Source organism: Patagioenas fasciata, chromosome 3 (genome assembly GCF_037038585.1).
Source record: "Patagioenas fasciata isolate bPatFas1 chromosome 3, bPatFas1.hap1, whole genome shotgun sequence".
NCBI lineage: Eukaryota > Metazoa > Chordata > Aves > Columbiformes > Columbidae > Patagioenas > Patagioenas fasciata.
Window position 1 is genome coordinate 7,379,275 of NC_092522.1, and position 27,957 is coordinate 7,407,231.

A 27,957-nucleotide genomic window follows, 5' to 3' on the forward strand; every position below is an offset into this window, starting at 1 on the left:
CACTCCGATGGTGCAGAGAATGACAGCCAGGCTGCTGGATGACTTTTTCCCAAAGCAGCCCACAGGACTCATCTTTTCCATTCTGCTTGTCAGTGTTTGGGAAATTCTCTTGGCTTCATGGGAGCAGGTGGGTATTTCAGGTGTTAAACACAAGCTACACTGTCGCTGTCTGGCTCTGCACCTCCCTCGCTCCCCAAAATATCAGTGGTAAAAGCTGAATGTTAAGACATTCCACTAAAATGAGTAGGAGAAGATGACTGCCACCATGGAGCTAAATGCTTGTAGTAGTAGCTAGGTTGTGCTTTTAGGCTTGTCTTGGTTTGGGAGTAGACAGCATGTGATTCCCTCTAACGGTGCTGTGATTTGGGGATTTTGGTCCTCTCAAAGCTTATTTCTATATACTCTGTGTTTAGAGGAGGATGTGGTTATTGCCTCCTGGTGTAGGGCAGCCAGAGGTCAGACCACCCTTTGCTCTTATGTAGTTTTGCTATTTCCTGGGGAGACATCTTCCTCCACATCATTGTTTCAGATTTCTGCTTTTATATTCATCAGTAGAAATTAAAAATGGCATCCATGCCTAGGAGGTAATATAGCACTTGCAATATGTTTGTTTTCCCTCCCCTTCCTTTGAGGCTGGCTGGTGCTGGCTCCATCACTGCTGTAGAGGAGGATGCCAGGCTTTCACCTGAGAAATGGGGGCAGCAATCAGCATTAATGACACCCTGTGACAGCAAAAGCCACGCAAACCTCCAGAAGCCAGATTTTTAGCGATGGTTTCTCTCCTCAGGGCACATGGCACTTCCTGAACGGTATGGAGAGCATCGCTTCGGTAATAAATCCCGCACCACCATTTATCACCCAGCTCTTCCCTTCCTTACAGAGGGAAAACAATCCCCAACCATTTATGAAAAATTGCTTACTGCCCTTGCACATAAATTATTTTATTTAAACATCTGTTATATTTTTGATGAGTCACTATCCAGGTCTGAAATGACAGCCCTGAGAACCGGAACAGGTGAGCAGCAGCAAAATTAGTCCTTTATAGCAGATTTGTGTTTATCACCATCTAGTTAAAGCTGACTGTAAAATTTTGGCTTTGAAGGAGTCAGAGCAGAGCTCAGTTTAAAGGGAAAAAAAAAAAAAAGGAAAAAAGGTACATTTCTTTAATTGTTTTTGAAAATGGGTCTTTATTAAACGTGTGTCTCAGTAGGGGAAAAATACAATCAGTATCATCTGTAAGGTCTTTGTTATTGAGCGCTGCCAATTACTACTTATTTTCAAGCAAATGAGTTCCATATTACGTTCAGCTTTGTTTTAGGAAGGTAACAGGTTTCTGAAAATTAAAACAGAGTTCTTCATCAGGGGGTGATGAACCTTTAGAAATGCGAGTACTCTTTCCAAAGAGCAAGACATTTCAGCTAGGTGTGTTGTATACTCTTATCTCTGATTATCCAAGTTTTTCTTGAAGTTTGGTTTTGTCTTTTTTCATGTTTGGAGTTTTTTTCATTAATTTTTATTTTTCATGCTGGCTGATGCATCTTTATATCACAAAATGTTTGAAAACTACAGCATACCTGTAAGGTCACATCTGTCAGCAGAACTATGTTGCACCTCATGTGCCTTTCCTTGCGGTGAATATTCTGGTTTATTTTAAGCCGCAAAATTTTAGTTGCGGTCTCTGGACAAATAACAGGGAAGAGTCTCTTTACCACACCATGTATTGTTGCTGTCTTTCAGCTAGATCCATGCACCCTCCTCATTTACCCGTCTGCTGTTCCCTGCTCCTTTGAAGCTTATTTTTCATATACTTGGCAATAGTCTCCTTGAAAAGGAATTGAACAGGATATTTTCCAAGGCTACTCTTTGTCTCTGTGGTAATCTCTTTCAGAAGCGGTGACCCCAGAAATAAATGGTTGAAGCTGTAAGGGTGAGCAGCCCTGCGTGTGTGTTATCAGAAACTCAGGCAAAGCCTTTTTTTGTCCTGTGCTTCTTCACCCCATCATCTGCTCTTTTGTAGCCAGGGAGTGGGGACTTGGAAAAGATGAGGATGCTTGTCTGAAAGAAACTTTCCTAATTTTCAGGTTTTTGATGAAATTTTGCTATTTGTGTCAGGTTCTTATCCTCTCCCTCCCCACCCTTTCCTTATAATTTCTTTTATATAGTTTCTATTCACTCCCAGCACCCACCTAGGTCTTGGGCAGCTGTTGAGGGCTGAGGACTGGCACTGTCTCTCCTGTTTGGAGCAGCCCCTTTGGAGGGGAATGGAAACTTTCCTTCCGTTTTCTGAAATAAATAGCGTGGCGTTCTGACAAATCTGGCCTGCTCAGGAGATCTAGGACCTCCTTGCTTTCACAGTCTATTGTTTTGCTGTCATTGCTTTAAGATCAGTGGAAATGCTTAGAAAATACAGCGAATGCAAGATTGAAATGGAATAGAGGCGCAGTATGTGCTGATGGAAAATCCAGCGGCAGCACAAGCTATTAAGTTGTTCATGTTGGACGGGAGAGCAAGGCCTATTAAAACCATTGGGCTCCTGACTCAGTTCCTCAAAATTAAGGACTGAGTCCTCATCCTAGGTTAGTGGTGCAGAGGAATTAAACTGGCTGTACAAGGACAGCTGGAGGCAGACTAAGTACATGATAATGAGCATGGTGAGTGTGCCGAAAAAATAATGTTGTGATGGGAGTGGAGATGCGTAGGTATCATTCTGGCAGCCAGCAATTGTTCAGAAGGCTGAACAATTCTCTAATTCCTATGGCCATGGAATTAGAGAAGCATTTGTGAATGCCCAACATCATTTCCCCGTGGTGAAAGCCTTAGGAGACCTGAAGATTTCCTGCACCTTACCCAAAAGGGTCCTCCAGTGCTATAATTCGTCATATCTACACAGCTTTTTAGGATCAGGAAGCTAGCAACCAGGAGCAGAACCAAACCACTTAGGAGTTTCCTAAACGATTGAGGGAATTGGCAGGGAAAATGACAGAGTGGGAAAGAAAGGTAAATAATTGTGCCATTTCTATTCATTCAGAATCCCTTCAGTTTTCATAACACCGCTGGGCATGCTATGTCTGCCTTATTTGTAGGCAAGGAAATGGAGCATAAGGGTTTTGGAAGTTGTTTGGTACAGGTGATCTACTAGTTTGAATATAAACAGACAACGTTTAGTTGAGTTAACAGCTAGCGACTGAGGAATGCGATGAAAGCTTCTGGGTGCCCCATGTCAGATATTCCATGCTGCGGGCTTCTTCTCTGATGAGAGGTTTCAGCAAAAGAGCATCTGGAAAACAGCTACGTGGCCTCTTACACAGCTAAGGCTTTGTAAGAACAAAAAAATTCAAAAAAGGCTTTCCTTAAAGGGAAATGCGCTTGTATTCATCAAGAGCCTGCTGTGTGCATGTTTATCCTGTGGTTACAGAGAGACAAAAGATACAAAGAGCGCCTGATGGGCATTAGAAATTTTAGAGACGCCCAATTTGTATGGATCTTATGGACCGTATTGCTGAGAGACAATCTTCGCTGCACTCCCGTTCCCACCTTTAGGGAAAAGGAGGCATAATGAGATTTACTAAGAGTATGTTTAATAAAGGGCTGGAAGGGGGATAGGGATAAGCAGATCTTAGACACTTAAATCACGTTAAAAATAAAATGCGGTTCAGCTTGAGCTGGAAATAACAGTGGCTGGAAGCAGTACGATGCCTTTAGGTACAGTTGTGTGCACAGAGAGCTGACGTGATGCACTGGAGGGACGGGGAGCCTTATAGCGCTGGGTTACTCTGAGAGACAAAGCCAAAATGCCAAAAGGGAGGGTAAACACTCAATTTAACAACGAAGGGGCTGCAATGTGAGTCCCAGCAGCCCACGCGTGGCATTAAGAAATAGCGTTCAGCACCTTCAAAAGCAAAGCTACTGTCCCAGCCAGCACACCTTCCTCTGAAATCTGCAGCATCAAGTCTGCTTTTCATCTCTATGGTGTCTAATTGCTGGGCATTTTTCTGATCAAGATAGCGTGTTCCTGATTTAACAGATGGAGATGTTCATTAATGAAGCCACACTGATTAGCGAGAGACACCTTTGCAGCAGTATCATTCCCGCAGGCTTGGTGCTGTCGTGCTCGACTTGTGCACTGCAGAAAGGGAAAAACTGCCCCCCGACTCGAACATAGCAAAGTACAGGCATATCACAGTTGCTGCGTTTGTTTTAGAGCCCCGAGAGCAGCAGGTTGGGTGGTTTTGCATGGAGAGACAGGCAAGAAAACAGCATAAATGTTTTATGTGGGAGAATCTGGTCTGGTTAAAGGGGTCAGTTGTTCCAGATGGAGGTGTCACACAGGAGTCAAACCGAGCCCGTGTATCACTGACAGCTTCAGTTTCTAAGTGAAGCAACATTTATAATGCTACTAAAATACAGCGGTAAACAAAGTACGTGAAGGCTTGACAGTCACATTAGCAAAGAGCTACAGTGAAATGACTGGGAAGAAGGAAAAAAAAGCAGCTCTGGCTATTTGCAGAGCAAGAAAAATGGAACTGGTTTTGACAGATAAGACAATGTAGCTGTGGGTCAGAAGAGCTTTGTCGGCCTTTTTTGTTGCTGCAGATGAAAAATGGTGCCTTCAAATTTTAACCAGAGAAATTTGGATTTTAACAAGACTCCATGTCATGGAGGCACCTCGAAAGTCAATTCAGGCAGGCGACAAGCTCCGAACAGACTTTATTCTAATGAGAGCTGTTTAACAGAAACCTAACTACATACGGGGTTCATCCAAAATTATTCATTGCTCCGATAACATTATACAACGCAGGTTCAGATACCGGTTAGGCGTTCAGCTACTACACAACTGACTCAAATCTCAAGATGATTAGATCCCAGAACTGTAGAGTAATGATTCAAAATGTGCATCTTCCCACTCTGTGTCAAAGTGAGGACACTTAAGGGTACCCAGATGATTGTTTACCAGATCAGTGAGGTGTCTCAATCCCCAGGGAATGTTCCTTAGATGACCAGTCTAAGGAGGAGTCTTTGACTGCAGACCTGCTGCTTTGAGGAAGACCAACTCAAAAAGAGTTTCTGGCAGGTTCCATTTATACCCTGCCACACTCCATCTCTCAGAGTCTCCCAATTAGGGGAAGCATATTTACAGCTAAATGCAAAACGATAAATTTTATTCAGTGGGTATGAATCAGGGAAATCTGGATTTTCATATTGCATAATGACAGAGGTGATTTTTTTTTCAAAGTATATAACATGAGTAGAAGCAACTGCTCTACAAATAATTTATGATTAATGAATTTCTCCTTGTTGCAAATTGCCCATGGTCAGGATACTATTTTACTGGAATTCCCATGGCAACACCCAAAATTGCTGGGCAGACATCTTACAGGAATTACCTTGCCATTTTGCCTGTAAAAATAGTAGCTGCCTGGACTGTTGTATTATTGATAACCCTTTTTTTCCTCAAATATTCAGAATGATCTTAGGGCCAGGATTTCCCACTCAGTTGCAAGACTCCTAAAATTGGGAAACTTTTAAGATTTCAGTTATCTTGATGTTGCCCAGTGGCACGGACAGAACTCACGCATACATGAAGTCTGTATTTCTGTTTGTCACCAAGCTAGTCTACAAGCTTTTAACAAGCTAGGAGCAAATAGCAGAAAACCAGATTCCTGATTCAGAGCCCACTTGATAATGCCTTACCCATAGTGGGCGCAGGGGCTCTGCAGAGAGAGCCGGGCTCCCTCAACACTCTGCAGAGAAGTAAAGTTCCTTTGGGTGGGCAGGCAGCTCGGAGCAGAAACCTCATTCAGGCGCCTTCCAAGAGTGATTCATCGATTCAAAGGAGACTGCATTGGGATTTTGCTTTGAATTACCTGCGAGAGAAGCCTGCCTCTCTCTCCTGATTACAAAGGCGTTCTTCAGTACACGGCAAAGCCTTGCTGATGATCAGGTTAAAATGAGTTTTATGGATTGCTCTGTGTTACAGCTTCTAAGCCTGCATAGTTGCCTGCTTTTATCACTTAAAATAGGTGTAAACCTTGTGCAAGGGGAGGAGGGGGAGGAGGGTTACACTTTTTACTTATTAGGATTTATCAGGGGTGTGAAGAATAGATGTTTGACCTTTGTACTCGGGCACTTTTAAAATTGATGCTAATGTACCAACAACGACCACATCTTCATGTAAGTCTTGTGAATCATACATCAATCTGGAACCACGTTTCTCTAGAGAAAGAACACTATATTAGCTGTAACCGTGTGGAACTATTGACAGATTGTGACTATAAAGGAGGAAAAGAAGATGAAATAACAGCAGAGAGATTTCTGTCTTCCCAGTCTTATGCGTTTCACAAGGCAGGGAGCCATCCTTGCCTGTGCCAGAAGCCTGTTGTCACTTAGTGCCGGGCTGGTTGTGTAACCAGCCTGCCAAGGGCTCAGGTAATGAACTCTGTCAGGAGCGCAATTGGAAATGGTAATTGAAATTGAAAGTGGTTTCTCCCAAGCTCCCTCCCCTTCAGTAACTCTCAGCTCCTGCTCAGAGACCCAAAATACTTCGCTTGTTTGTGCTCTAACCTGGAGCAATCAAAACAAGGGGTGAGGGGAGGCCTTTAGAATAAATTGATTGTGAAGGTGGTTCTGGTATTGATCGAGTTCTGCTGTTTATGTGAAATGGGCTCATTTCTTTGTGGCACTTGGTTTTTACTGCACGGCAGGGAAGAAGCTTTTTGAATAATACCCTTTCCACATGCATGGCAGTATAGTGAATTCTCCTGTTCCCCACCCACAATAAGAACAAGGAAAGAAATGCAGATTTATATGAACCGAGTTTGAAAGTCTTGCCAAAAATGGGATGATAGAATGTGCAAGCCTCCTCCCAAGGTTTGCAGCAGTGCCTGGCTTTTTTAAGGTTTAAAATATCTTCTGCCTTGTTTGTCCATGAACGTTGTTTCCCACTATCATTTTCTTGCTGACAATATCCAATAATCAGCATACACAATTCAAAGAAAAATAAAAAAAAGGTATGACCATAACCCCATCCTAGAAGGGGTGGGGAATCAGCTATTCTGACTTGGAAAAGAACATGAAAAAGCAGAAGACACATTAGTGTTCTTCTGACAATGTTTATGGCCTTAAAGCTCTCAAAAAAGTAATTTTGCAAATTTACTGCTGCTGTTGTTCCTCTTTCCAGCCTCTCTCTGGGGTTGCTCACCTGTGGCTTTTGGTATTGAGCACCCTCAATGCCTTCTGCTTTCGCCCCTACAACGGCAGGCCTAATTAGCACGTGTGCACACGTGTGCACACACGCGTGTATGCACGGAATGTCTTCTCTTTAATTAGGCTCTGTCTGCACCTAGTGCCATGCCAATAATCCTTTGCACCTGTCAGCTGCATGAGAGATTTCTGAAATGGAAAGTGAGAAACCTGTCGGCAGCGTGGAGAAGCCAGGCGTGCCGGCTGGTTAATGGGAGATTTTGGGGTACAGACTGGGAACTTCATGTGGGCTGACAACAGGAGAGCGACGAGGTATCTCTGGCTCTTAGAGAAACCAGAAGACAAGACATTACCTGTCATATCGTATCTGCTTTATTTGGTTAATTGACGGTGTTTTAGAGGAGACAAAGTCGGATTCAGAGGTATCAGCTGCCAGTCGGGATGCATTGGTAATTAGTAGGGATTCCACCTAAGTCAGATATCTGAATGTCTTGGTGGGAAGGGCTGTGTCCACTGCAGGCTGCACTTGTGAGACAGTTGATTTTCCAAAATTTTGCTTCCCCCAGCTAATCAAAATGTAGCACAACCTGAATTTCATTGTTTCTTCCTTGACTAGTCAGTGCTCTCATAGTCACCCAAATTTCATATTGATTTTGCTAGGAGAAGTCAGGCAGGGATTTTGAACATGCCTTCTCAGCCTTGTACTTGACGATTCCCTGCCGTGTGTGCACACTTCCACAACGGGGTGACCTGGGTTTATAATTTTCATGAGCCAAAAAGAGCCATGGGTGAGTCCTGGGAAAGCTTAGGCTTGTTGCTGCATAAGGAACCTCAGGGGAAAACCTCACTTGCTCTCCTGAATTCCCCAGAGAAGCATCAGGAATTTGATGTATCCGCAAAGGGACCATCTCACTCATTTGCTGACATGTGAGTTCACAGTCACAGATGTTTACAGACATTTTGTTTGTACGGGGAGGTGATTTTAAACCCATGAGGAAGAGGTGGAGTTATTGATACGACAGTCCACTGAAGGATTTCTGCAGTAGAAGTAAGATCTATAAAACGATGGGTGACACCTCCATCACTATAAAGCCTTCCTTCACGCTTTCCCCCATGCTCACTGAGATGGCTAATTGAGCTTTCCAGTGGTTATTTTTTGTTGGTTTCTGTATGTGCTGGATCCTTGATGTAGTATTTCGATGCTTGGTAGGACCAGTTGCCTCTGAGAATATCATTGCCAACATAGCGAGCACAGAGGAAACTAAAGTCTCCATGACATTGGCTTGTGGATACGATTAAAAGTGAAACGGGCTGAAAACTTCAGTGGTAGATACATGCTGAGCAACCAGTAGCCTGGCAGCCTGTAGTTCAGCCATAGGGTGGGTGCAGCAGGCTTTAGAGCAGCCACAAATGTAGCATGATGGAAATTAACTAAAAATTGGCTTCTCAGCACTCTAAATGGCAGAATATTAGGAAGACTGTGTACAAAACAGCAAAACCACTTTTTTTTTTTTTTTTTCCATTTCATATATTATTAGGAGATTGAATCTAAGCTTCCAGATAAGCCTGAGGCAAAGGAGATAAAAATGTTGAGTTACAGTGATAAAATGCATTTTCCCAAATTCAAATTCTGGTTTGTGTCTGAGTATATTTGAACTCTCACTGTATCTATTTTTATTCTGCTAGCTAGAGAAACTTTATAACTGTGATTAGGTCCCCATCATATATCGTATTTTATGAGCAGAAGGGATTCTTCAAAAATGATGAGAAAAGAGTGTCAGGGACGCAGAAGCACACACCATGATGTGGTTTTAACAATCCCAGTCGGAAGAGTGCAGATCGCTACAAATATTCAAGCAATTATTTTCAAACCGCATTCCTCCCCCTATATCCTCTGCCCTTTCCTCTGATGGTTGCCACCATACAGAAGCAAAGTCTATGAAGGTAAGAGCATTCCAGAAGAAAAAGGAAAAAAAACAGGCATGAGGAGTCTGAGAATTATGCATTATTCAGGTACTGTAAGTATTGATTTTTCTCCCTTTTTGGCTTGTCTTATAGGGGTGCAAGGGAAAGAGGAAACTCCTGCGGAGCCTATGAAAGTTGACCCTCCATGTGAAGCAGCAGATGTTTCAAATAAAGATGGTATGTTGTTCTAATATTTTAACTGTTCTGAAGTAGATACGTAGCATGCTTGTTTGGACACTTCCCCCCAGAAATTAGAAGTCTTCTTAAGAGTTGACACAATCTCTGCTTTTCTGTAGTTGACTGGCTTTATGTGTTCCATTGGTATGTTCAATCTGCTTGCCTTTTAACTAAACGGTATTTTAGGCCCATTGTAATCAATAGTCTGAAAATTTCTGTGCTAGTGCCCAACTCCATCACGGGGCAAGCACTGACTATATAACCACTCTGAACTCCTCAGCTCAGAGCTGATTTCCCTTCCTCCTCCTTCAGTGTCCTTGCGGAGTTCAATGTGGTAGTAGATGGAAGTTCTCTCCGTAGAACATTTACTGTTGATAAAACTGTCATGATTTGGTGAGCCAACAGCAATTGTGGTCAGGTTTGTGGACATTCTCAACCCAAATCTCCTGACTGGAAAGTGAAATTTTTCTGTTATTCACTTCAGAGAGTCAATGACCCAGGTGTCATCTGACAAAGTCCTGGCAAGGGCTGCATCCCAGGATGCTACACCAGTTGATGAAGGGAGTGGAGCATCTCCCTTATGAGGAAAGGCTGACGGAGCTGGGGCTCTTTAGCTTGGAGGAGACTGAGGGGTGACCTCATTAATGTTTACAGATATATAAAGGGTGAGTGTCACGAGGATGGAGCCAGGCTCTTCTCGGTGACAACCAACGGTAGGACAAGGAGCAATGGGTTCAAACTGAAACACAAGAGATTCCACTTAAAATTGAGAAGAAACTTCTCAGTGAGGGTGACAGACACTGGACCAGGCTGCCCAGGGGGTTGTGGAGTCTCCTTCTCTGCAGACATTCAAACCCGCCTGGACACCTTCCTGTGTAACCTCATCTGGGTGTTCCTGCTCCGGCAAGGGATTGGACTGGATGAGCTTTTGAGGTCCCTTCCAATCCTTAACATTCTCTGATTCTGTGATTCTGCAGTGCCTAACGTAAGAAAAATTGCTTTCTAGGCACTCCTTGTGTGTAAAGAAATCCTGGATGGAATCAGAGTGCCAGTGCTTAGGTTTTGGTGAGGCAAGCCCTTTATCGCTCCTCTAGGTGGGCTCTTAGAGCTTAACAAAGCTACATCGGGGGCTTGCTTGGTTTTTGCGCAAAAGGCCCCCTTTACTGCTCCAAGACGCAGTGCTTTTGGAATTGGAGTTCCTTGTTTTCTTATCATAAAGTGGACCCCTCTCTGTAGCAAAGACTTGATTTTTGATTCCTCCTTGAACCTCTTCAGCGCTGACATACTATAAATTCAAGGCATACTTGTTTACATTTCTAAGACAAAACAATTATATTCTTTTTGATATTAGTTGCACAAAGAATCTAATGCTGATTTCCATTCTCTGGTGTCAGATTGTGCTCCAGCATTTGAATTGGTGGCTGATTTAGATACTGGCCTGTAGGGAAGTTTTTGCAAGAATAGGAAAAGAAAGCATGCATAATGGATTTTCTTTAAAAAAAATAGTAGAGACTATGCTATTTCTAGTAACTGTGCAGAATAAAGCCAAACGAGGCTTCTCTCATCAGCCCCTGAACAAACCAACCAAAACCTTGTAGTCATATTAAAATATTTGAACTTCAGATCCCTGCAATGGTCTGGGCTACTTCATGAAAACAAATCCAAATTTACTAAAAGAATATCTTGCAGGATTTCCCACTGGGAAGAAGAGCAATCATATAACTCTTGGATCAGCTGACATCTTCTGAAATGCAATCACGATAGGTTTCTTTGTTTCAAATCTTGTTTATCTGGTAAGGTCTTCTACATATAACTCATCCTGCAGCTTTCTTTGTGTGAAATTCTGATGTTATATACGAGGTCAGGAAAAAGGGTGTTTGCCAAGGCTGCAGAGAAGTATTCAGCTGTTAGGGAGGTCTTTGTTTCTCCACAGCTTAAGTTGCTACAGGGATTGTGTTACAGGGTATTTTTTCTTGTGGATGTGTATTACGCATTTAAGTAAATCAGAACAAGGAAAGGATCAAACTCCCCGTACTCTGTTTTCTCTGAAGGGTTAAGTTTCACTGAAAAATGTTCTAAACTTTTTTTTTTTAATGTACTGGTTACTGGTTGAGATTTTTAAAAAGGAAAAAAAAAAATCTCAAAGGTTCCATTTGACAGTAATTTTTATGTAAATTGCCTATTTTTCCTCTGGTCCCCTTCCTTCCGCCCCAGGAGAGCTCATCTCTTCACAGCTGAAAGCACAAGCGTATATCATCAGGTACCCCTTGGCAGCCTGGCTCTTGTGTTTTAATTTCATGTACCATGTCACAATGAAAAGTGCTTTAGAAATGCAGAGAGTTTAGATAGCTCAGGTGCATCTCAATATTGGTTCATCTAGTAGGCAGGGCTGTAATAGTGATATATTTCAGAAATTACTATTATTTGAAAGCTGGGCGTGATTCCCCATCAGGAAAGCTGTCAGAGGGTAAGCCTGAATAGGGATGCATATACAGAGATACAGTTGCTGCTGGCAATCTCCACAGACCACCAGAACAAAGACCCCTGGATATTAATTTCTTGTACCCGGGATAGATTTTCTGATTAGTATTTTTTTAATGATGAGAATAACCCGCCTTTGGTTATTGGTTTCCTAGATCATGTTTCTGTGCTGGCAGCCTTTTGTTTTATTTTGTTATTTTGTGGTTGTTGTTAGTGTTTGTTGTTGTTTCACACCAGCAAAGCTTTTTAAGATTACTAAGGTAGATGTTAGTTTCCAACTGGTATTAGGCAGCTCAAACTCTTCACTCCTTTTATAATGGGTTTATTCATTCGCCTTTTTTATTTCAAGCCTGTGGAAAGCTGCCTCCTCACTTGCTGACACAATAGGGGAAAATAAAAAGATGAAGGCAGTGTCAAACCTGAAATTTCCTATTTCTTTATAAGCTTTTGCAGGCTGATGAATGCACCATCAGCAACCTGACCTTCCTGTGATTCACCAAAGCAATACAAAAGGAAGATCTCAACAGCTAACACCCTCTTGCTTTTTTTCTGGTGTTGATGAAATATCCAAGAAACAAGTGACTACCAAGTAAACAGGTTGCATGTGTTTCATCACCGCACAGCAGGCTGAATTCAAAATAGATTATTTTCTTTCTAGGCAGTCTGGAGTTATAGGTGAATATGCTATAGCCAAGTTATGTAGATGCAAGGGGAAAACATTGTTTAGGACGTGGCTGAAGAAGTAAGTTATGTTTGCAAGTAAGAGTCTGACCAAGCTCCTGCTTGAATCAAGACAGTAATATTTTGCTTTCATCTGCCATCTGGGTTTACAGTATAATATCCCGGGGTGGGGAAGTGTGCTCGCTCTCTCTCACAGATGATGCTAAACTTGGTTTTCCAGTCTCCCGTTTGCCTGTCTCCTCTACTTAGGTGCAGCCCTGTGTCCGCTGGCTACCTGACCTTTAAGCACACGGCTTTCTTGTGGGGAGAGGCGGATGCCTTGCCGCACATCCCTGCCTCGGCACATCCACCTGGTCAGCAGCAACTGCAGCACTTTGACAGATGTGGACTGTGTGCTGGACTATTTCTTCTCTTCTTGTGGGGAAACTCGCTTGCTTTTGGGGATAAATCCTTCCCCGGTGATAATTTGAGAGCTGCTAAAGCAGCTCGCAGATTGACAAGACGGTCCTCCACGACAGGCCAAAATTTAAGGGAAAAGAGAATGGGAGAGTGCAGACTAATGTCCATTTCCATTGCACAGAAATGTTTGTTTGTGGCCTAAAATGTCCTCTGCAAGGCTGCAAAAGGTGGAATGGATAAAACTGAATTTAGGAGATGTGCAGCCTCCTTGAACGTGGGGTGCTTTTCTGAGCTGCTGGTTGTTGTAGTGTATTACAGTAGACGCAAAAAGACCAGTAATGTAAGTTAGCAGTTTAACACCTCTAAAAACATTGCTTAATGGGGAGAAGGTCAGTTTTGACTTGCGATGCAATCACGTGTAGCATGCCCAGGGCTAACGACGTCGTTCTGACGCTGAATCCTGCTGGGAGTCACATCCCCACCATACCCAGTGGCAGCTCTTCCACCCATGTTATTTTCCAGCTAAATTGAGAGGATTGTGTAGGTGGCCTCATAGTGACATCTGTTGTTGGAGTCTGCAGGAGTTTATCCTTCAGTTAGACCTTCCTGTCCTGACCAGTGTTAATGCGAACATGATGGGGGTTGACTACTCATAGCTGTAAAAAAGGGAAGGGGAAGGAGGCGTCCTCATCAAGGGTGGTGACAGAGCCTAACCTCAGGTTTCAAAGCAAGCTTTATTTTTGCAGGAGATCTCTGTAAAATGCAAGTGAAGCCTTACGGTATTTTCAGAAAACCCAGCCAGTGAAACTGGCCGGCATAATGAGGCTGAGAAAAGCTGCTGTTGTCGGTGCGCAGCAGCCTTCCCTTAATGATTTTTTATTAAGCATCCTGTCTTTGCTATGCAAATGCACGTAAAGAACACAACATCGCTAAATACGATGTGCATCAGAGCTCCGTAATCAGGAGCTGATACTTTTCTTATTATTCATTGCATACATCCAGGAAGCCATTACTGTATCTGTTCTGCATATGGATGATGCATAATTTACAAATAGTTCATTAAAACCCCAACAGGTGTATTGACATGATATTGACTCACAAAGAGATCATACTGCCTGGCTGAAAGTAGCATAGTTACTGATTCTTGTCTTTTTTTTTTTCCCTCCCCACTCACATCTTCCCTTAGTTTCCAAATCTCCCTTTCAGGTTTAAGGGTTTTCTCCATCACCCATGTCAAATGACTCATAATGTGCAGTTGATAACACAACATAAAGCAAGGTTAAAGAAAGAAAAAAAGTCTTAATACAAATATCTATATTCATATTCATTGCAGAACAAATACTAAATACCAATCTTAAAAAATGCAGGTGCTAAAGTAACACTTTCATATTTAGCCTAGATAGGACCAATCAAACTTGCCATAGTTTAGATGATATTTTTGACAAAGGCCGTGCTGAATTGAGTTCAAGCCTTCTATTTAAATTATTTTAAATGGGAAAAAAAGTTTGGTTCAAAGTGGTTATTACTCAACATGATAAACTTAACAAGTATCGTGAATTTGATGACTGTCTCATTTTGTTTTCAGCTGAAATGAACAGTCAAGTTGAAAGTAGAAATGATCCTATGGAAACAGAGAGGGAAGCTTAAGTAACAGGTAAGACCTTTATGGCTATTTTTATACCCCTTTTCCTGTCTTCCATTTTGTTTCTGTTTGAAAACTTGCTTTAAAAATTATCTTAATTAAAGGTAGAATTTACCAAAAAAGGACAAAAAATATGGAGGAAAAGAAAATAATATGGCCTGTATTACACCAAGAAATGAAAATATCCAGTAGACTTGATTTGTCAAGTAAATATTATAGTAGTAGTCTGCAACTGTAATGCATTTAGACAGTGCACGGTCCTAGATCATCAGAAGGCAAGACAGCAGCGAGATAAGGAGCGGAAGAGTAACCGAGTGAACAATTTTTGGCATTGCTTAGGAAAATGACAGGCAATTTATACCGGTTGGAACCGAGCTCAGTTCTGTATGATCAGTATTCTGGGAACAACAGGTTCGCGTCATGAGGGGTTTATTGCTCTTGGCTCTCCGATGCTGAACGTCACCCGTAGCAATAGCACAGAAAAACAAGGCAAAGTCAGGGAGCTGCCTTCTGGAGCTCTGCCGCCTTTTGGAGCTTTTTATGGCTTTATGCGCTCAATGGTAGTGGCATGGCACAAATGTGCAATGGTTGTTGTTGCCTGTAGAGTTTGTCATAGGCATAAACAGCCTAGATAAAAATTAATAATTTGGTAGGAAGTCAGAGGCTTATCACCAATTACAAGAAGCAGTTGCCATTTGTCCCTCAAAAGTAGTTTTTAGCATCAATGCACACTGTTTCCTTTGGCATAGGGTTATCATGAGATGTCGATACCTCATACAGCAAGATGTGCTATTTGCGCTTGTAATGGGATTTCATGTAGTCCAAATATAGCAGCTTTACAATGGCAGCAGCTGTATCGCAGAGGTTTAAAATACAAGGTCTTATTACTGAGTGTAGCCATTTGTCCTCATCAGTTTGTAGACGATGTGCTGCCGTACTGCTGGAGTGAGAAATAGGCCTGATGGGGTCCCTGGTAAAAAGTACTGAAGCAAAACTGGAAGGCAACCTGACCATTAAAATACAGCTTCCACAACTCTTCCTTCCCCCTCCCCTGGCTTCTGGGTTTATGTTCTCTTCAATCAAAAAAAGGAGGAGGAATTAATGAAAATCTTGCTGTTAAAAATACACGGAAAGGTTAATACCCTTCCTCAGTTTAAAAAAAATACATCTGACAGTTACTACGGCTTTCATGCAGCCTGTAGGAAGTCCGTGTTTCATGCTGCATTTTCCCATGGAAATTAATATCTGTGAATGATATAATCATAAAATCATTTTGGTTGGAAAAGATCCTCAGGATCATCGAGTCCAACCATTAACCCAACACTGTCAGTAAACCATGTCCCTGAGAACCTCAGCTATGCTGATGGAGTTGTTTTGCTTTACCAAGGCGGAATTCACAGGAATAATACCACAATTAGCAATCAATGAATAAATCTCTTTAATTCCACTGCAAGGCACCCTTCTGAAGCAAAGGGGCCAGAGCCAGGGCACACCACATCTTGCCCGGCATTTTAATGGCATGCACAGGACTAGAAGCAGGTATTGAATCCTTCTCAGCTCTCTACCAAAGTCCTCTCAACCCCATTGCTGCTGTTTTCATTATAAGGAGCGGGTTCCCGGGGGGCGTTGTTTAGCCTGGTAAACTTCAAAGCATCTCACTAGGGTCTTTCAGAGCTGAGGGGATCCCTTTGCTTAGTATGGTGAGTATTTTATTGTGTTGTTTTTAACATATGTTCTGTGGTCTAGTACTAAAGCACCTGCCAGAGCTGGGGGTCTGTGATATCAAACCAGGTAGCACAGTGCTGTGGAAAACCAAGAAACCCTAATGAGTACAGTCAGTTTGCTATTGAGATAATAGTGGCTGTGATATATATAAACTGCGTGACATATATATGTGCTGTGCATGGGACAAAGAGAGAAACTGTAGTAGGCATCTGTGGTAGAAAGGTGAGACTGGGTTCTGTACAGACATTTGAAATTTTGCGTTTCCTTTTTGTTTTCTCTCCCCTGCTGCGATGAAGGAAGGATGCAGGAGAGGAGAGACCCGAGGAAACCCGACGGGCGGGCACTGACATCCTACGGCATCATTCTTGGCAGAAAAGAGCACACAGAGATGCTCCGCGGGTTGGGAGGGAGGGAGCTTTGGGGAAATGACTCTTTGCTTTAATTTCTCTTTGTTCTTCATTGCATTTCGTTCTGTAAGCCTGTTGAAAAGAAACATAACTTCCCACTTCTAACGATGTTTTGCAATTATCCCTGCAATTACAACAGTTTCTTCTGAACTGTGAGTCCCTGTCTTATATTGGGTCTCGTCTCTTCCTGCATCATATCATCAGTAGCCTGTTTCCAGGCCCACCCCTTTTCTAGCATCTTTATCTTCTTTCTTAGTTACTGTCTGCAAACCACCTGTGGGAGCCAGTTTATTCTCCTCCACCCCTCCTTTTTTTTTTTTTTGTTTAAACTTTTTCCTAGGATATAAATGGAGATTTTCATCGAGAACCTGAACTGCTACAGAAGAATATAATCCGCACACACTGATAAACAAACGCCCTCCTTGTGCTAGGGATTTGAAAGACTAGATGTTCCAAAATCTCAGAAATATTGATAGAGACAGCCCTACACATTGCCCGCCTCCGGGCTTGTCACTTGGCACCCGCCAGCAGGTCACCGTGTCCAAACCGTGGCTGCTAGAAGAGACCGTGGCTGTATTCCCTTGAGTCCGTGCTGGAGGCAGAGTTTGTGCATTAACTCTTACCATCCCCACGCCTCGGGATCACCCACGGCTCTGCCCTTCACTTTCAGTCTGGCCTGGGGAAGCCAAACCGTGACCAGCCCACGCTGCACTGTGTCCCTCTGCGGGTGCTACATGTGAGTAACACACATGGCACCGAACAGCCGGTGCCCCAAATCATCCTGCGCTTTCCCTCTTAGCTCCACGCACCTCAAAATCGGCGCTGTGAGCGTGATCTTTGGGCACAGGTAAGCGACACGTTTCCTCGAGCCTGTGAGTGACAGAGGAAAACATGTACTCTGCGTTCAAGGCGCCTTTAAATATGGCTCCTGGCTTTAACAACTTCACACTGTATCTTGTGTGAGCCCTCATTATATTTTCTACTGCATATGCATGATTTCTTTTTTTTTTTTTATTTTTTTTAAAAAGCAATTAACAGTTATTTGGATAAGAATGTCTTACCATATGTCAATTGTTCTGCCAGCAAATGCTGCATTGAAATTTTTAGAAAAGGAACAAAAGGGTTTCACATACATTACCCAACCCTGCTGTAACTGAAACTGATAGACAATACACTCAATGGAAGAGCACGCAACCTCTGTCCAGGGTTTGATGTGCTACAAAAACCATATTTTAAAAAGCTGCTGATCATAATTTGATCATTTTAAGCAAATTAATTGATTATGTTCTTTTTTTTTTCCTCCCAAATACACATGGATCTCAAAGTAGTTATTTACTAGCTGGCCTCTATGTAGTGCACATCCTGTATGTTTCTGTATATTTTCTGTACTGGGTGATTTTGCTAGAAACAGCCTGTCGTAATAGCTGGAGTTGATAACTACCTTGGGAGGAAGGGGAATGAATGCATTGGGTGTCTGTCCTCTCAATTCCCCTTTTGCGCAGGTCTCTGTGAAAAGATTGGGTTGAAGGGCTCCCTCCATCTGGGTGAGTGAGGGAACCAGCTGTGCAGGGCTGGGAATGGACTCATCAGGCTCGACTTGGAGCTGTGCGAAGTGTCAAGGAGATCTGAGGTGGCCAGGTCGAACTTCAGCCAACAGAGAGTACCCAGTGCCCTCAGTCTAGCTCTGCTCATTTCCATTATGCCTGCCCGTGGGCAATGTTAAAGGAGCTGTAGACTGCTCTTAGCCACGTCCCCCTTGCCATCACCAACCTTGGCTGTAGCTGGGAAGCCAAAGGGAGAGCCCCACAGAAGGCTGGGTGCTGGGGTGTGACGATTCAGCAAGGAGACAAAGACTCCATAAAATCCTTGTGAAGACTGATGATACTTAAAAAACAAAACAAAACAAAACTGCAAAGATGCATCCAATTAGACACTCTAACCCCTGACAGTAATTTCATTGCACTTCACTTCCCATCTAAACTTTTTCCTCGAACAGCAGCGAGTCTTTGAAACTATGAACCATTTGGCCAAGGATGCAGCAGCAAAGCATGAAGATCAGGTAGGACGTGTAGAGCCAGCAAACGCAGGAGGTGGTTAAGTCAGTCCTTACAGGACAATTTGCAGTCATGTCTGTATCTGTCTTTCTCCAAGTGGGTTTTGTTTTGAGTTGTTGGGTTTTTTTACCAGTCATAAACTGGGTTAGATAGTTTAGCAGTGTTGAGTTTTTCAGCAGAGCAAATTAGTCAGGGGCTGGACCTGTGCCCCTGGCCTCAGCCTCTGCCACTCTTGTTAGGGCTGCAGAAATGCAGGGAGGCACTTTGGCAGAAGAGCAAGTGTCAGGCCGGGAATCACTCTGCAGGGATTTTTTTGGCATGGATTTTGGTTTAAACCCAAAACACATTTGTGGTAGGTGGCGTAAAGAGAACAGCAGCCCTTTGGTACTGTGTTTGCAAATGAAGTATCAGGCTCTGCTTTGTCTTGTCGCTCCTGTGTCCAAAAGTGCTCAGCCCTGCTGTTAGGCATGATAATGCTCAGCCTGGTGGCTGCTCTGATGGAGGACAGGTTTCCTCATGTGCAGACACCCAAAGGTGATGTTTGAGACTCAGTCTATAGCACCAGGTCACACATTTACCAATTGTTGTTCTTTCTATAAAGCTCTGAGAAAGTCTCTCTCTGGGTTAACATTGGTTGGCTTTAGGCATTTGAATAAAAATATACTTATTAAAAAACAACAACAAAAGAGATACTTTTCTCTATATGCAGTGCATGCCAGCTTTGCTTTTAAAATGACAAACTTAACAGAGTATGTGGATCTATTTTCTTGGGAAATAGGGGTTTTTATCATATGATTCATCCAGGATTTGCCTTACCCTGACATTTGTGATATAAAGTTGTTTAAAAAAAAAAAATATTCTCAATCCAAAAATATGTTTCTACTTCAATGCAAAGAAATGTAGACTGTTGCTTGCAAAATGTCTTCTAATAGAGGGTCTAGCAGCTACATCAGTTAACACATGCCTCTTCTGGTACTCTGTCATTTACATGCTGAATTTGCCTCTGAGTTTGTTATTTTTCCTTTTGTCTATGCCATGCATTGGAAAACTTAAAGAACCAATGCCTTCATGCTACATACAATGTTTGTTAAAGCAAAACTTTAATAAAGCTTGTTCTGAAGATGAGGCAATGCCACTTGTGTGTTTATTCCCTCCTGACTGTGCTGACCATGCAGTAGTTGTTTCAGTTGTCAGTGTTTCGGTCTGGACATGCAATCACCCAGCCGGGTCCTCATTTAAATGTCACTTGATGTTGGAGATGATGTTCACTTGATGGTGGAGAAACAGATACCTTGGGAGGATTTTTGGACAGCATCACTAAAAGGTAAGAACAGGGATTTTGCAGGTTAGAGGGAAAAATGTCACTCTGTTGGCCCCATCGCTGCACCAGAGAAGTTACAAAACCCCTCAGGCTGTTTTAGCAGGAGAGAGCAGTGGAAGAGGAGCTTTCCAGGACTCTTGTGATGCCAGGTAAGCGTGCTCAAGAAAATCGTGGAGCTGTTGTGAGATTGCAGGGGAAACAGCACCCAGTCACCCCCTAAATGCTTCTGCAGTAGAGGTTTCTATAGTCCAGCCCCGTGTGTCTGGACACATCACACCTAGAAATGGTATCACCAACAAGACAGGATTGTAAATGGAGTTTGATTTTAATCAGCAATAAAGGGTGTTTGGGACAGGAGACTGAGAAAAGTCCCTCCACCCCTTAGAAATGGTGTTTAGACAGTATTAACATGGGTGCAAAAGGGCAAGGAAGCCAAGCCCAGCGAGAAGGACCTCGCTGCCACAATGCAGGGAGGAACGGGGGAAGCTTTTATTAGTATTTTCAGCACAAGCCTGGGAAGCAGTTTTGCAGAGTCCAAGGAGCTGTTTGGGTCTGGGCCATGCACTTCCAACTCCTACTCATTTCACACCAGCTTCTGAGCACCTGCTCACTAGAAGAGGCCTTCTGGATGGAAAATGTAAGCCTAAACTTGAATTTTAATTTTTTTTTTTTTTCCTTTTTCCCCCCACTCTCTAACAAATCAGGACATTACATTCGAAATAAAAGCAGAAACAAAGATGGAGCAGAGGAAGATGAAATCAAGACAGTTGAAATGAGCCCTGGTCTGTCTGGATGAGGAGTCTCTGCCTGCCTGTGCCATGATGTGCATTTATATAAGACAATTCATCTAAAATACATGACTTAGCATATGCTCTAAGAGAGTATATTACATGTAGTATATATAGTATGCGGTAGCATGTATGACATATACTATATAATATATGATGTGGCATATATTCTGTATTTACTATACTATGTATTAGATTATGTGTATTAATATATTTTAAATGGCATACAGTATATTATTATAGATCTAATTCAAGTAGATAAACTGTGTACCCTATAGATAATGTATTTTAGAACAAACTCGTTTTATGTCACTCTGTAAACAATACAGGTAAAGGTTGTAATACAATACCTTGTATGTATAATACTATGTAACTTATGCCGTTCTACTACGAAGTTATATATCTCTCTCCAGCTATCCAGAGATATCTACTATACCTCTACCAGCTATCTACTACAAATACTTTGTTATAGAGCACTTTATAGATAACATACTACTTAATATGATGTAAAAAAGTATTTCCTATAACACAGTATAGTGTTAGTGGCATTTAAAGTAGTATATATGTAACTTAGGTGCTATATCTGAACAGAACAGAATAGTCTAGATTATGTAGTATATAGTCTCTACACTAATATTCTGATATGTGTACTATTCCTATATGTAATATATGGGTATCATACTATAGATTAATTACCTCATACTATATTCTCTGTATAACATAATAAATACTAACATAATGACGTATAATAAATAATGATATATCAAAGCTTACACTATGTAAACTATTTCGTATAAATACATTACATTTTATGGTCACATAATATACAGTACTTACATAATTGTTTTAGATGCAATAGGGCCTAAATGGTATATAATATCTATGGAATGTAGAGTATGTTCTTGAAGTCGGGTTTTTTGTAGTATATTCATTTAATAAAATCAAGAAAAAACATCTATCTCCCTTCACCTTCACTTTACTCTCCCTTAGTTCTTTATTTTTTTTACTGTCTTCGAAAATAATAATCATTTAGCCCAGATTTTATTGTGTGGTTTTACTGTTCATTATTACACTTAATGGCATCATATTACACTTATTGGCATCATAAACAGCAACTTAGGACTGTTTTACATCCTTAGCGGGAGGGATTTTGTGGTGGGAGTCATAACCACAGTGGTTGATCTCACTGTTTCTCTTCTGTGCTCATACTATTCCTGCTCCAGAGATCATAACATGTTATGTCCATCTCTTCTGATAATGCACAGACAGGAGTGGGGGTTTGGAAAAACATTTTGTTTGGCCAGCCTATTTATTTTCCCACCTCCATGCTCGCTGTGAGATCAGCTACTTTAACAATGAAGTTTTTCATGTTGTTACGATTACTCCATCACTACCAGTCAAGAAACACTTGAACACGGCACTAACGTTTTGGAGAACATAATTGTACCATTTTGCAGACTCGGCAATGTGACAGAACACCCCTCATGGACACTGGCAACTGCTGATATTGTTCTCCAGTTCAAGGCTCCTTGATTCTCCATCAGTGCTGCAAACTGCAATCAATCAGAACAGTTTCTTTCCAGAAAGGACTAAATCTCAGCGTTTTAGACTAGCAGTTTCCAATAAAAGGACAAAGCTGAGAGGTGTCAGCTCCTATGTGACCTGTCATAGAACCAATAATGACAAAAGCCCAGCCCTGGAGGTCTGAAGGACTTCTGTGTGCTCCTCCACTAAGAGGAGAGCCCCAGAGCATGCCAGGTCCCTCCCGCACCGTGACCAGCCCTAATCAGAAGGCGCAACTCTGACAGAGCTCCTTCCCTTGCCCGATCCTTCTGGAAAGCCTGGTATGTACAGAAGGAAACTTTTCAAAAGCAAACAATGCATTAGCTTCCAACTACCATTAACTTTTCAGTATGACTTGAGCATAACTTCCACAAAATGCAGCTTTCATTACCCAGAAATCCTTCCTACTTAAAAAACACATAGAAAAACCCCACTCCAAAAGCAGAAGCAAGAAAACTCTAACAATTTAACACTAACAACGTTTTCCTCCTTGTGTGTGGGCTGGTGGGTCGCTGGTTTGCTTTGCTGGATGCACCAATGCTGCTGATAAATCTATGACATGCCTTTCCATCCGCCCACAGATGGGAAGCAAGACAGCGCTGTGCAGAGTAGTTACAAGGGACTGACAGGAAGAGAACGGCTCCTACAACTAGCCCAAGATTCACGTAATATAATCCAGAGGAGAATGAACTCTGGGCTGTACAGCAACTGCACAGTGTAAGAGAGAACAAAAAAGAAAAGCCACACACATACACATAACCATACACACAAAAAAACCCCACAACATACCGAAAACCAAACCAAACCAAGCACCACCCCCTACAAACAGGGGAAGTCAGTTCTCCAAACAAAATGGAGTGGAAGGCAGGCTCTGCTGTTGCCTTGCAGCATTCTCGTCATGAAGCACTTGCAGAAATCGGCAGCAGAAATCTATTTCTGAATCATGGCTTGTCCCCATCGCAGCCCCACTGGAACACAGAACAAGCCGTTGTTGTGGGTGAGAGCTGATCCACTTCATTCCTGTGGTGAAGCTCCTGCAGTGCTTCAATAGCAGTGGCAGGGTCAGGGCTGGCAGGCACTCACCTGCCCAAGGTGTCCTGCACCAAGGGCTGGGTCAGATGCCAATATCCAGGTACGAGGCATCCTGGTGGTTCTGCACATGAATGAGGCCGAAGAGGCTGAGAGGAGGGAGACAGAGGGATTTTGCCAAAACAACTCAGTTGGCAAAATCCCCATGATAAAAGAGAGGGACTGACTGGAGGCCACGTCACATCTCCCATCCCCACACCACCACCTGGCTTTTCAGACAGATGCACGCATGCCATCAGACAAGAAAACCAAACGATTTTCAAAATTGCTTGAAATCTGGTGCATCCAGCTGGCCACCACAGTAAATTCCTTGCAGTTAGTACCCAGCACGCACCGAAGAGCACATACGCACAGGTGCATCTGTGGAATCACTCTTGACAAGCACCAGTGTGCTTGGTCCTTGATGTCTTTGCCATGAGCGGTCAAGTCTGGTGTGCAGTCCAGCTGTGATACAGCTAGATGCAGAAATAAACTGCAGAGTGCTACAGTCATCCTACCAGGCAATTTGCAAGCAAGGCTGCTGCTGCCCACCAGAAAGATGCCTCAGGTGGGCCAGGATATCCTTCTTCCCTCCCACACTTCTTGCTTGTTCGGTTTTATTTTTGGCAGGTGTAACTGTAACCATTTCCACCCCTCCACATGAATTTAAAAAAAAAAATATGCAGTAGCAAATCCCTCCTTCTCCTGCCTCACAAGACCTGCCTGAAGCCACAAACCCACTGTTTCATCTCTTAACACTGCTCCTCACCGCTGCCATGCTCCTTGTAGAGCCCCGGCCATCCCTGCTGGGCACATTGCTCTGGCTGAAGCTGGACGCCAGATGAACACCAGTCCTACCTATGTTCTTTGCACTGAGACTTGAATAGACAGTATTTGAGATTAATAAAGCCACTAGGCACAGTGGTTTTGTTGCTTTACATTGCTGGAAATGAGATCAGCATCTGCCTCTGTGTGGTTCAGGTGATTTGTACCATGATCAAAAGAGAGAAACCAAAGTTTTAAAAACCTTGATAGCAAGCAGCATATTTTTTGTTTGTTTCCAGTCAAACCTACTGGCAAATGTCAAAGATAAGAGTTGAATTTAAAAACAACATAATAAAAAGGCTGCAATCCCCGTTTGCTTTATCCTGTCATACAGAGCAAGTATAACAAAACCTGCAATACAGAGAAAATTGCCTGGCAAAGCTGCATGCTTTTTTCTTCTCTTGCTGCGAAGGGGAGGCCCTGGATTGCCTTTTTTATTCTCCCCCTAGGCTGTGTTAGTTAACACACAGTTAGACTTGGGGATAGCAAAAAATTATTTAGGCTGGTGGGTACCACAGCAGCCCTCAAGCCAGCCAGGCACTAATGCCATCCACAGAGCCAATGGCTCCGAGACAGCAAGCAGCCCTTGCCCAAAATTCAGGCCAAAGGCCCATCAGCAGACTGGAGAATTTGGGTGGGAGGCAGATGCAGTGAGCTGCTTGCCTGGGAAGGAGAGGGGACAGCAGAAACACGACAGCGGCAGACAGGGATGGCGAGCCAGCCTCGGCAACCGCGCAGCAGCCCCGGCAGTGTGACCCCAAGAAAAAGCAGCGTGCTTTTCACTAGCTATTAGTCCAAAAGAGATTTGGAGCTGTGAGCAATGAAAATGCCTCCTGCTGTTTCAGCCTCACTGTGGTCGGAGAAAATAGGACCGAGACGAAACATCGCTTCCTCTCCTACACAGAAAGTACCCAGCTCAAATACAGTTTCTCCTGCTGGTGGAGACAACATGCAAGACTCTCAAAACAATAATTTAAGTTGTTCTTCTGCTAAAGCTCTGACTTGCATTGCTGAACCCCTGGGAAAGGGCCCCCTGGAAAGGGAGACTTTTACCACCACTAGCTCCAAAACTATGAGAGCTGTATGTCTTTCACCAGCTTCTATTTGGCTGCACCACTTCTACCCAAACATGCTTAGCAGACCAACCAGCTACATAGGTTCTGTCTTCATGTACTTACAAAAATGTCTTCAAACAAACAAACAAACAACAAAAAACAAAAACAGTATTATCACAGGAAGCAGAAGAGCTCAGCATCTCCCAAGTAGCCTTAGGAAGGGGTTGAAGGCAGCAAGTGACAGTTTTGGTCCAGAGGTGCTACAGACCACATCCCTCAGTTAAATGCTGGGCTGCCTCACTTATACTGAGCTCCCGTGATGACCTTTTCCTCATTTTGAAGCTAAGCCTCTTTGGGGTATATCGTGTTTAAGCCAGCATCAAAAGCAAGATCAGCATGCCTTGCAGACACTCGGGTGACACAACCTCATACTTGGTGTCTACAGTCAGGTCAAACATTAAACTGTCTCAGTGAAGTAGCAGCATATCAAACAATAATAAGACTAGGTCTCATATTTTTATTTACCTGATATAACCCTTACATCCTTTCTGTAACGCAGCATATTTCAAGGGTGTGAAATTGAATTGAGTGTACTATTGGCAAGTTTGCTGATGACACTAAGCTGGGAGGAGTGGCTGACACGCCAGAAGGCTGTGCCGCCATCCAGCGGGACCTGGACAGGCTGGAGAGTTGGGCGGGGGATAACCTGATGGAATTTAACAAGGGAAAGTGTAGAGTCCTGCATCTGGGCAGGAACAATCCCAAGTTCCAGTATAGGTTGGGGCATGACCTATTAGAGAGCAGTGTAGGGGAAAGGGACCTGGGGGTCCTGGTGGACAGCAGGATGACCATGAGCCAGCACTGTGCCCTTGTGGCCAGGAAGGCCAATGGCATCCTTGGGTGTATTACAAGGGGGATGGTCAGTAGATCGAGAGAGGTTCTCCTTCCCCTCTACTCCGCCCTGGTGAGACCCCATCTGGAATATTGTGTCCAGTTCTGGGCCCCTCAGTTCAAGAAGGACAGGGAACTGCTGGAGAGGGTCCAGCGTAGGGCAACAAAGATGATTAAGGGAGTGGAGCATCTCCCTTATGAAGAAAGGCTGAGGGAGCTGGGGCTCTTTAGTTTGGAGAAGAGGAGACTGAGGGGTGACCTTATTAATGTTTATAAATACATAAAGGGTGAGTGCCACAAGGATGGAGCCAGGCTCTTCTCAGTGGCAAACAATGATAGGACAAGGGGCAATGGGATCAAGCTGGAACACAAGAGGTTCCACTTAAATTTGAGAAAGAACTTCTTCTCAGTGAGGGTAACAGAGCACTGGAACAGGCTGCCCAGGGAGGTTGTGGAGTCTCCTTCCCTGGAGACATTCAAAGCCCGCCTGGACACCTTCCTGTGCGACCTCACCTAGGTGTTCCTGCTCCAGCAGGGGGATTGGACTAGATGATCTTTTGAGGTCCCTTCCAATCCCAAACATACTGTGATACTGTGATACTGTGAACCAGGAAACACAAGAGGAGTCAGGAGCACCTCTTTGTCCCAAAACAGACACGAAGACTGTTGAAGTAGCAGTATTATAATCACTAAATAAATCACTCAAAGACACCCTTGTTGTGAACAGGCTAAGCATGTTTCCTTGACCTTGATGTATGAAAAGGCACATATTCATGCAAGACTGTGGAAAGCAAAGAGACACCACAATTCTCCGCCCCATTGCTAAACCAAGAGGAAAAGAGTTGGACAAGCTGTGTACACAGCCTCTTGCCACAGGACAGGCTTGATGACAACCATTGCTGTTGACCAGATGGAGAGCAGCACCTGGGCCAAAGTCACCTTCTCAACCCCCACACAAGCCTCAATGGAGCAAAACTAAAAGAGGAGCAGAGAACAGCAGCCCCCAACCTGCATGAGTGACTTCAATATACACATTGAACAAGGGCCAGGCCCCTCTAAGGGAAGAGACCAAGTCACCCTCAAACATAGACAGGGTGTTGGGGAGAAAACAAGCCAGAACACGAGAGCAGGATCTCAGAAAGCCTGCATTACAGTAAAGGTTGTAGCTGACTTTTGCAGCTGAACTCTCAGTTGACAGCTGCAGGGGTCACACAGGCAAGTACAATGTGGCTTTTGGGCTGCCAAGAACTCCTGAGAAGTCCCAGGACACAGGGAGGACATGGGCTTGAAGGGCCAAGAGGTGGGCCAACCCCAGCCTGCAAAGCCCCGAAGGCAGGTGGGAGTGGAGAAGGAAGCATTTATATCTTGGCTTTAATCAATTTCCCAACAGCTGAAGGTCACACCGCTTAAATCCAACTTCTGTTGAGTAAGCAGCACTAGGTTTATGGCAGGTACTTTCACAAGAACACCATCAATACTGCATGAAAATACCTCACGAAGTGAGAGGTATGGCAGCTAGCGTCCAACCACACCAGCCCAACTTTGTGCTCTAGAAAGACCGGGTTGCTCCAGAGCATCCTCACATGAGCTGGGAGGAGAACTGTCTGTAGAGACTGCTGCTGGTTTGCCCATCAATCATGCAGATTTTCTGCAAGCACCTCTCCCTGCATCAGCCCGCTCAGATGCAAATAGCCAGGTGTCCCCCACAGCTACAC

General features: G+C 43.4%; 1 protein-coding gene across 3 annotated transcripts in view; it reads left to right on the forward strand.

Moving 5' to 3' along the window:
- MACROD2 (mono-ADP ribosylhydrolase 2) overlaps window positions 1-19,856 on the forward strand; it is an 854,364-nt gene extending 834,508 nt beyond the window's left edge. For all 3 annotated transcript variants that reach the window (XM_071805688.1, XM_065835172.2, XM_065835173.2), the window contains 3 exons: window positions 9,259-9,342; window positions 14,489-14,557; window positions 16,567-19,856. In XM_071805688.1, the coding sequence (XP_071661789.1) occupies window positions 9,259-9,342; window positions 14,489-14,550 (146 nt within the window). In that variant the 3' untranslated portion in view covers window positions 14,551-14,557; window positions 16,567-19,856. The remainder of the gene's footprint in view (window positions 1-9,258; window positions 9,343-14,488; window positions 14,558-16,566) is intronic.
- The last annotated feature ends 8,101 nt before the right edge of the window (window positions 19,857-27,957 follow it).